At 45.3% G+C, this 11011-nt stretch overlaps 1 protein-coding gene across 2 annotated transcripts in view; it reads left to right on the top strand.

Moving 5' to 3' along the window:
• The window catches only part of sema3h (sema domain, immunoglobulin domain (Ig), short basic domain, secreted, (semaphorin) 3H), a 43738-nt gene extending 38712 nt beyond the window's left edge, over window positions 1-5026 (top strand). The window contains exons 12-18 of one of the 2 annotated variants that reach the window (XM_085918492.1): window positions 27-156; window positions 245-333; window positions 627-668; window positions 883-1040; window positions 1682-1743; window positions 2246-2388; window positions 2849-5026. In XM_085918492.1, the coding sequence (XP_085774618.1) occupies window positions 27-156; window positions 245-333; window positions 627-668; window positions 883-1040; window positions 1682-1743; window positions 2246-2388; window positions 2849-3295 (1071 nt within the window). In that variant the 3' untranslated portion in view covers window positions 3296-5026. The remainder of the gene's footprint in view (window positions 1-26; window positions 157-244; window positions 334-626; window positions 669-882; window positions 1041-1681; window positions 1744-2245; window positions 2389-2848) is intronic. The other variant, XM_085918499.1, reaches the window with a different exon arrangement.
• Window positions 5027-11011: the final 5985 nt, after the last annotated feature.

Raw genomic sequence — 11011 nt, forward strand, 5'->3', positions numbered from 1 at the left:
AAATCAAAATTTCTGCACTTGTGTAGGAAAACGTGTTGCCCTTGGGAGAGCACCCACTCCTTGTCAGAGTCGGTGTTCACTACAAGTTTAGCAAATTGCTGGTGGACAGAGTAGAAGCCGTGGACAGCACCTACGATGTCCTCTTCATCGCCACAGGTACACTGAGCCTAGTTCTTGAAATGTATCTTTTCCTTTTCAGAATAGCTTTTTGTAATGTTTCAAATGGGATGTCTTTTTGCTGCAGACTCTGGCCTGGTTCTGAAGGCCATCCATCTGCCCAGAGAACACGGACCAAGTAAGGAGGTAACCCTGGAGGAGCTGGAGGTCTTCCAGGTAGTTTACATCCTCTCATCTCTCTTTTTTTTAAGTCATTTGAACTGCTTGTCAATATGTATTTTTGTTTTTATTGCTCTGGCCTCGACCAAGTCCTGAGCTAATTGAAAGATGCTATTTTGCCAAAAATGGTTGCAAGGCCATAAAATGGTAACTTGTGCAGGCTTTTGTTCACTAGCCACTCCAAGCTATGATAATATAAATTTTAGGTTCAGAATTTTTGGCCTGTGTATTAACTACCTGACAAATTAACTAAACTAAGTAATCATTATTGTTTTGTGTTCTCCTCACAGTATAAGTCACCAGTGACGGTGATGACGCTCTCTCAGAAGAAGGTAATAGATGGAACAAAAATGTTAATTTTCTTACGCAACCAATGAGACAGGCACACTATGACACTTCATCTGCGCACAGTTGCTATGGTTACTTGACCCCAGTCACAGCAGTTGCGCACGCGCTGTCACTCACACAGAAATGTACATAATTAAAGCAGCTTGCGTTTCCTGCTATCAGGCCAAATGGTGATGTTTCCTTCTTCCCTCCATCCAGCAGTGGTTGTTTGTGGGCTCCAGGGAAGGGGTCTCCCAGCTGGGCTTGTACCAGTGTGAGCTGTACGGTGAAGCCTGCGCTGAGTGTTGCCTGGCCAGAGATCCATATTGCACGTGGGACGGACATGCCTGCAGCCCCTACATGCCCACTGTGCGCAGGTATGAGGTCTATTTCCAAGTTTGAGAAACAAAGGAGAAACACGTAAGGCTTGAATTGTGTAAAACAGCCCTGCCTTTTTGAAGGCTGGTTTCGATTACAACTGGACTCAGATCTCTCTGGTGAGCATTTTCCATTGCCACAAAACCTCTCCGCAAACTCATCGCCTGTTTTAATCATCCTTGCTCTTTGCCAACTCCCAATCTAATAATGTAAGAGGGCTGTGCTGGACAAATTGAGGCTCCTTACAAGTCTCCTTCTCGTCTCATCTAATGTGACAGTCACACGGTTTCTATGCTCCAATCAACTCAGCCCGAGATGAAAACGTTGTAATGCTTGGAACACACCAGTTATTCTCAACCTGAAAACTTTTATTTCTTGCACCACCAATACATGAAAGATTAAATATCCTTGAAATATTTTGGTTGGTTTTATAGCCTACCATCATCCGGATCTTCAATATGTAGAGAAGTGGGTTTTACGCACTAGGCTATGTCTGATGTCATCATGCAATCGGTGCATTTCTGAGTCTTATTTGACTGAAAATTGAAATTATGTGAGACATGATTCGACATTCTTTTGGAAATCTCCCACAGTAGCAAACCTGGAATTTAATGTCTCCTTGATTGTTTGTTTTCTGCAGGAGGAATGCTCGACACCTGGGCGAGGATGAGGATCCATTAACTCAATGTGTTAGACAAGGAGGTATAGGGTCTATTTTTGCTCGCGTTTTTATGTAGTGTGTGTCTCATAACAGCCAAAGACGAAAATGAGAGATTTGCAGAAAATTGCGTGGAAGTGGCACGTAACACCTAGTGCAATCACAAAAACTGTGCTTTCATCTGGAGTTCCTTGCCAATGCTTGACACTGGACAGTTTTTGGAAGGACCAGGGTCAGCATATGTGTCTGACCTGAGACCACGCTTGGGCTGGCAACGTTCTGAGTAGGCACGTGCACTAGCACTGGGGAATTTACCAGAATATAAAAGAAACTTTGAGGAAGAAGTAAAGAATCTAGCACTTTACTCTTGTCTGTTTTTGTTTTATTTTTCATATTCGTATTTGCAACTAAAATTCAATAATTCACTTGTCACTATAGTCCCAGTTGTTGTCATGGCAACAGTGACACGTCTGTCTTATTTAGACACCAAAACAATACGAAGTGACAGCTCATCATTTTGTCCATCTTTTCCTTGGTCTCTGTTAGCCGGGCTCCAGGTGGAGGCCGAGCAGAGGTTGATGATGGTTGCCGAGGGCAACAGCACCTACTTAGAGTGTCTTCCCCGATCCAGGCACGCTGCTGTCATATGGTACAAACAAGCCGGAGAGAACAGCCCCGAACTAAACCAGGTACACATGTTTAGTTTAACTTGGAAAAATACAGTGAAAAGCGATATCATAACACGACCGTACAGACTGGAGTTCAACCAACATTTTTTGGAAAAAGACTTCTCGGGAGCCAAAAGTGATAACACGTGAGAAGGAAAACGTGTCACGACGACCATACAAATGGAACTTATTGAAAAATGTGAACCATGGAGCATTAATAATGATAGGAACAGATTTTGAGAAGCAAGATATTCCCCATACGTGGTGGTTACGCCTAAAATAAAACAGGTTCTGCCATGCACAAAATGTATCCACATTTTTCAATTATACGCAAGCTAATTTAGTAATTTTTGCTAGTCTCTTTCACATTTGCAAAGTTTTGCGATGATGAATGTTAAGCTATGTCTCTGTTTCCAGGTTATTTCTGGCAAACTATTATGGCAGTCCAATGTCATGTGACTTTAGCCAATGTTCCCTGCAGGTGATGTCAGGCGAGCAGGTGGTGGTAATCGAGCGAGGCGTCCTCATCCGTCGGGCCGAGCTGTCTCACAGCGGTGTCTACCATTGCCAAGTGGAGGAGCACGGCTACCACTGGACCGCCGTCACCGTCCACCTGGCGGTCTGGAGCCCCTCGGCCGAGCGACTCATGACGTCCTGGTCCGCCTCCTCCCATCAACCTTGGTACGGTGACGCCATGACGCTGATTCACCCGAGGAACCTGGGGCAGCACTGCCGCGCTCTGGGGTATCGCCCGCCTCGCAACCGCCACCGTGACACAGTGGTGCAGGGCGCTAAGGAGAAGGCGAAGGCCGAGAGGCACAAGCACGGTGGAGGACGGGGAGGAGGAGGTGGAGGAGGAGGTGGAGGCAGGTCGGCGGGTAGGAAGAGCAGGAGCAAACCACAGCAAAGAGCGCCGAGGAGTGCTTGAATATGAGCAAACACCACACGTGCATGTCCACACACACATCTTGTTCAGGGTGAGCTGGAATTCATGACTCTTGGGGTCTCCAACGCTACCTGTTTTGTCAAAGAACTAGTTCAGACAAAGTCTTTCGAGTGGGCTGTAAGTTATGCACATTACTCGGCATACTTCAATAAGGTCCGTTTAAGAATACACATCACACATTGAAAACATTTGTTAAAGCTTTACCCATCCATCCATCCATCCATCCATCCATCCATCCATCCATCCATCCATCCATCCATCCATCCATCCATCCATCCATCTTCTTCCGCTTATCCGGGGTCGGGTCACGGGGGCAGCAGCTTTAGGAGAGACTCCCAGACTTCCCTCTCCCCAGCTACTTCATCCAGCTTATCCCGGGGGATCCCAAGGCGTTCCCAGGCCAGACCGGTACAGAGTCCGCATTACTGCCGACGCTGCACCGATCCGCCTGTCGATCTCGCGCTCCATCCTACCCTCACTCGTGAACAAGACCCCAAGATACTTGAACTCCTCCACTTGGGGCAGGATCTCATCCCCGATCCGGAGAGGGCATTCCACCCTTTTCCGACCGAGGTGCTGACCCTCATCCCGACTGGGCTGCGAACCGCTCCAGTGAGAGCGAACCGCTCCAGTGAGAGCTGGAGATCACGGCCTGAAGAAGCCAACAGCACCACGTCATCTGCAAAAAGCAGTGACGCGATGGTGAGGTCCCCAAACCGGACCCCCTCAACGCCTTGGCTGCGCCTAGAAATTCTGTCCATAAAAATTATGAACAGAATCGGTGACAGAGGGCAGCCTTGGCAGAGTCCAACCCTCACTGGGAACGAATCCGACTTACTACCGGAAATGCGGACCAAACTCTGGCATCGGTGATACAGGGATCGAACCGCCCTTATCAGTTGGCTCGGCACCCCGTACTCCCGAAGCACCCTCCAGAGAACCTCCCGAGGGACACGGTCGAACGCCTTCTCCAAGTCCACAAAACACGTGGACTGGTTGGGCGAACTCCCATGCACCCTCGAGGATCCTGCCGAGGGTGTAGAGCTGGTCAACTGTTCCACGGCCAGGACGAAAGCCACACTGCTCCTCCTGAATCCGAGGCTCAACCTCCCGACGGATCCTCCTCTTCAGCATCCCTGAATAGACCTTACCAGGGAGTCTGAGAAGTGTGATTCCCGTGTAATTGTAACCCACCCTCCGGTCCCCCTTCTTAAAGAGGGGAACCACCACCCCAGTCTGCCAATCCAGAGGCACCATCCCCGATGTCCACGCAAAGCTGTAGAGGCATGTCAGCCATGACAGCCCGACAACATCCAGAGCCTTTAAGAACTCCGGGCGGATCTCATCCACCCCCGGGGCCTTGCCACAGAGGAGTTTTTTAACTACCTCAGTGACTTCGACCTCCGTGATTGGAGAGTCCGCCTCAGAGTCTTCAGGCCCTGCTTCCACAATGGAAGGCGTGTCGGTGGAATTGAGGAGGTCTTCAAAGTATTCCCTCCACCGACTCACGACATCCCGAGTCGAGGTCAGCAGCACACCATCTCCACTGTAAACAGTGTTGACCGTGCACTGCGTCCCCCTCCTGAGACGCCGGATGGTGGACCAGAATTTCCTCGAAGCCGTCCGGAAGTCATTCTCCATGGCCTCGCCAAACTCCTCCCACGCCCGGGTTTTTGCCTCAGCAACCGCCGAAGCCGCGTTCCGCTTGGCCATCCGGTACCTGTCAGCTGCCTCCGGAGTCCCGCAGGCCAAAACGGCCCTATAGGACTCCTTCTTCAGCTTGACGGCATCCCTTACCGCCTGTGTCCACCAGCGGGTTCGGGGATTGCCGCCACGACAGGCACCAACAACCTTACGACCACAGCTCCGGTCGGCTGCCTCAACAATGGAGGCGCGGAACATGGTCCACTCGGACTCAATGTCCCCCGCCTCCCCCGGGACGTGGGAAAAGCTCTGCCGGAGGTGGGAGTTGAAGCTCTTCCTGACAGGGGATTCTGCCAGACGTTCCCAGCAGACCCTCACAGAGCGTTTGGGTCTGCCAGGTCGGACCGGCATCTTCCCCCACCATCGGAGCCAACCCACCACCAGGTGGTGATCAGTTGACAGCTCCGCCGCTCTCTTCACCCGAGTGTCCAAAACATGCGGCCGCAAATCCGATGACACGACTACAAAGTCGATCAACGAACAACGAATTGGAGTCGTTTACCCATTGCAAATCGTATTATTTTATTTTTGTATGAAATTATTAAATATTAAATACGTTTTTGGCAAACATCAGTGAAATGATAAAATAAGCAAAAGGAGAAACACATCAGTCATGAATTCTAGCCACGCTGTACGTATAAGATATTTGCATGCACTTGCCATTTAAAAAAAACAACTTCTTTTTATTACACTTTTGTGACTGATGGACGTTCAAAGTGAATCACACGATGACTGTGTTTGAACTCAAGAAGTAATCAGATGGAATACTTTGCGGAATGAAGAATCAGCTGCTTATCCACGTTTTACTCTGACTGAATAGGAGTCTTGTTCACAAAGTAAATATTCCACATGTAAAAAAAAAAAAAAAAAGGTTTGGGCCCCCAGGATCCGTTTTTGTGTTTGTGCATGTTGCCAACTACAAACAAAACTTTCCAAACTTGTTTATGGCAGTGACAATCGTCATGGAAGTCCGTATTTAGCATTCTCAATTAGACTTCTCACAAAAAAGGTGAAATTTCAGGTTGAATCTAAAATGTCTTATAACATTCACAGGTAAACTCATTTTGACCTTACATTTTGACATCATGAGACCGAGATGACTCAAACAATTGATCAACAGTGTCTCGCTGACATTTGCAAGGCTTCAAACAGACCCTCGAGGGGAAGTAGCCGCAGAGATAGCAGGAGACACAGAAAAGCACTGAAATGGATGGATGACCTTGAAATTGTATTGCACCATTCATGGAACAAACACTCAAGTGTGAATTCTGCCATTTAAGTTGTACAGAACGCAATGAAACAATGAACAGATGGACATGTGTCTTCAAAAGTTCAGAGATGGTCATATTGAATTCACTCGTACATTTTAGATTCACCCTGGAATTTCACCTGAAACCTGAATATGCCTAACTTTTTGGAAGTAGCGTATATGCAGTATGTTCAAATAGTCACACTGAGCAACACTGCTTCTGACAGATTTTCTTGTGTTGTTTTCAAATCGAACTGAACTCATGTGGATGGTTGATATTGCATCATAAATTGTAGATTCAGAAGGTAAACACTGTACATTTAAAATATTTGCTTTGATTACACTCAGATTAAGGACCTTCACATTTGACTTTGACTTTGAGAATGACTGCAAAGGAACAACCATTCATGTAAGGGAGAAAACACAGGTAGAAAGGTTTGCCGTGCTGAGGGCTAAAAACACAACCTGGGTCATGTCATTTAAAATGCGCAAGTTAACAGAAAACGGCACTGAGGAGTTGAGTTGTTTGGAGAAGTTGTGACAATATACAGGGGAATAATTGAAGTCACAGAAAATTGAGCTCTTCCTTGCTCAAGGGCTCCCCCTACAGCTATGAAGTGTCTTTAACTTTGGGATGCCTCATTGGTGAAAACAAAAATGAAAGAGACTAACATGCATTTGCTAACAGAACACATGAGATGTCTAAGCTAGTACAAAAAGCACTGGCGGAGCTAGAGGAGGGGTCATTGGGGCACTGACTCCCCAATCAAAAATGATTGGACCCCTCAGGTTCCAGGCCTGACTTTTGGGTATTTTCTCATTTTTCTGGATTTTTTTTCCCATCATTCCACCTGTGCCCCGTAGGGAACATTGAAGGCAACTTTAGGTTTGTAAAATCAGTTTTAATGTTTTTCGGTGAACCCCACAAAGGGAAAACAATCCAAGCTCCACCGGTGTTCAAAAGAACTATTTGTGATCCTTATGGTCATGATATTACGCTTAAAAATGTTATTTGAAGGAGGAAATGTCACAGTCGAGCTTCTAAAGCCAAACACAATCCGTTCTGGATGATGGCTAACTTCCATTTCTTTCTTCTGTATCATCCACGTTGTTGGAGTGTACTGAACAGCCAGGTTTGGTTTTCTCATGGATACTGTTCTGTGGTGGTCACAAAATGACAAAGAAAAAGCAACTCAATTGTGGAGTAATACTCAAAACCCTCAACTGAGCCTTTTTTCCTTGTAAATGTCGGTTGGAGGTTTTACTATATACAGTATCTCTACTTTTGAGGGACTTTCCTTAAGAGGTTCACACACTAATTGATGACTAATTGATTGACACAATCTGGGTGATGAATTCTTGTAGATAACCTCATCTCACAGGGATCCAAAATAGTATTTACATCATATATTGGTGAGTGTGTTGTCAATTTTAACATAGACAGTAAAAGAAGTTGTGTCGCAAAGAGACTTCGGGAAGACTTTGGATGAGTGGACTGTCTGAGGACTCTGTACAGATTGTGCATGTTTTTCATTTGTTTTGTGTCTGACACATTTTGGAGCCAGCCGAGCAGATGAGGAACAAATTGCCGGTGTTCCAATGTACATTCTGTAAAATAAAGCAAGCCTTGTGATGGAACCTCGCGGACAAAAATGACATCACCGACTGTGGCAGTTTTCTCAATTTTAAGTATTAGACCAACAAAAGTGGTTCACATGATTTTTGTCTCAGTGTATTGATTTCCCTCACAAGTTGTGTGCTCACTTTTTTAAAAACTGCTTCCAGCCATTAATTAACTGGAAACATATTCATCATATTCATTATGTAAAAGCCGAAAGACTTTTTTTTTATCTTGTTGATTCTACAGGCAGATTGCAGTCATCTGACCTTTGTTCAAACATTTAGGTAGTTGATTAATAACTAGCTACATTTGAAACACCAGTTAATGTAGTTGCGCATTTGAAAGCACTAAACATGTCGTGCAAAGGTGAATAGATTAATTTTGTCTCATTTTCAAACACAGGTGATGTCTAAAGGAACTACATTTGGTTACTTCCACTCATGTTGACACCACAGGCCTCACTGCGAGGCAATGTAACCAGCCGAGTTAAAATTAGTTTGAAATGTGAAAGAAATGTACTGCTTTTGGCTGACTATGGTGTTTCCCGTCCTCCAACTTCAGCTGGCGTAGGTTCCAGCTCACCCACGACGCTAATGAGGACAAGCGGCTTGCCAAAAGGATTGATTATGGGGATGAACAACAAACTGCTTTAAAACTGCAAGTAAACTGCACAAGACTACATTCTGGGGCAGGATGTTCTTGTGAATGTACTGCATGTTTGCAAAGTCAACAAATTGAACATAGAGGTAGAAAAGACCAAATAAAAATCCAATAAATTCACTGAGTCCGACCAAACAGTCCTCAGACTGTGTTTTGTTTTTTTAGCTCTATTGTCACATGCAAGCGCAGGGTGCCTCTACTGAAGTGAATGAATGAGAAGAGAACCATTTGAAAGAGCTTTTGAGTATTATGACACATGAATGTTGAAAGTGTAAAAAATGAGAAAGGCTATGTGAACCATCTTGTATACATGAGAATGTGATCAAACGCTTGCACACAAAAGAGACACGTCAACCGTCTACAGCAGGGGTCAGGCAAGTATGACCCGTAGGCCACACACAGTCCACCCATTTCTTAATCTGTCCCACCAAGTATTTGCATTAGTCCTGTCGTATTTGTTCTTTTAACGATTTATACTCAAATATAGTTAATTTAAAAAAAGGCAGTATTTTTTGTTTACCTATCAATGTATCTGCTAAAATATACATCTGCTTAGTTGATTCATTGTTGTTGAATTTGTATAAATTACAAGATTATATAGAAGACTATATTTTTTGTATAAACAACAATATTTTGGAATTCTATTGAATATTGAAAAACACTGCGAACGTCTATGTTTTGGGGGGGTTAGAGGCTGGAATGGATTAATGGCATTTCCATTCATTTCAATTAGGAGAGATGATTTGAGATGAGTATTGTTAGGATACGGATTTTAGCTATTGATCTGACTCCAAATTGCGATCAACACTTAACACAAGTTGCTATGTCCCAATCCACACACTGGCACACCTAACAATTTTGCGAATTCGTTCTGTCAAAGAGAAGACCAGTAGATCAATCAGACCAAATTTACCAGTTGTTTATTCCTGACAAGGCGAACTAATACAGGCCTGGGTCCCGGGTCCCTCACACTAAAACTCGTGCGTTTTTGTGACCACCAAAAGACGACACTTTCTTCCGGGTTGCTCAGTTTTAAAGAAACACAATATGAATATTAAAACATTGTGTGATGATCGGTCAATGGCCATCTCCTCCCCATCGAGGTGTTATCGCTGTGGTCAGGCGGTTGGGTTTTTTCCTCTCGAAGCCCGACCACCTGGATGTGGTGTTGTTCTTTGTTCTCGTTTCTCACCGACCTTGAGGCGTTATCGTCCGGTACTCCCTTCGCCCGGTACTCCCTGTCTGGGCCTGTTCCACAACACTTCGAAGAAAACAAGTTCATGCAGTGTGCCTGCACATTCTTCACCACCCACCAATCCACACGAGCACTCCAATACTAGATATTATATTGATATGATTATAAGTTTAACACAACCTAAAAAATGTTTGCAAACTGCTGAAAGCACATTTCCCTTTATTCCCTCTCATGACCTCATTTATGAGGTCATCACCAGTTACTCTAGCGAACAGCTATCAGCACGCTATCGGTCCTTCCTTCCTTACCTTCACCGCCATCTGCGTCATCTGAGTGAATAGTTGTATGCCGTGACTCTCCAATGCCCTCTCAACCGAGAACAAACCAAACTAATTTCCTAAGCATTGAGAATAAAACAACCACATTTCTCCATATGTTAACTTCTTTTGTCCATGACATGAAGCAACTACAAACTGTCCATCCTCTTTACATTGGTGAATACATGTCCCTTCTCTGTCTGGTGGGGCTAAATCCAATACTTCCTTTACCTGTTCAATTTGCTTCCTCCACACCCTTCTCTGGTACTTTTCCAATTTGTCCTGTAACCTTTGGTTTGTCTCTGTCCAATTAAACAATGTGACATACGTTTGCCAATTTCCGCTGTCACATCTCTTTCTCAAACCCCCCTGTTCCTCTCGTGAGAGCTCTTCTGTTGTGTTCACCTCAGCTTCATAAACTACTTTTCCTCTGCATCGGTATTGTCTATAGGTGGGTGAAATTTGAATCTGGGACGTTTTCTGCTGGGTGGTCTCATCAATTGTCATCAATGTCCACCCAAAAAGACAATAAAAATAGCACTACTAAAATTAATTCTGAAAAATCCGAAAAACCTTTCGAGCCCTCCCCTTTACTTTTCCGTATTGCTGCTCCTTCTCCTGTCCCCCTCCTCTTGGCCGGTTCGGGACACGGCCAAACAGGAATACCTTCATACTGACGGAACAAACTCTGGGGCCGGACGGAGTTGTGAGTAGTGATACCACCGTCCTTTGAAGTCGAGCTGGGCCGCGTGAGACGTCCTGGCCAAGACACGAAAGGGGCCATTCCACTGGGAAGACGACGTACACGTACGGTGTTAGCTGTTTCTCCACCGACACGCCTTCCTCTGCCGCAGCGGATTTCTCTCCAATCTGTGCAGAAACACTGGACACAAAAGCAGACAAATAGGACCAGTATGCTGTATGAGACAAATTTGGTACCGTAACATACTCC

Source organism: Syngnathus leptorhynchus, chromosome 1 (genome assembly GCF_054491065.1).
Source record: "Syngnathus leptorhynchus isolate UIUO chromosome 1, UIUO_Slep, whole genome shotgun sequence".
In the NCBI taxonomy this organism is placed as follows: domain Eukaryota; kingdom Metazoa; phylum Chordata; class Actinopteri; order Syngnathiformes; family Syngnathidae; genus Syngnathus; species Syngnathus leptorhynchus.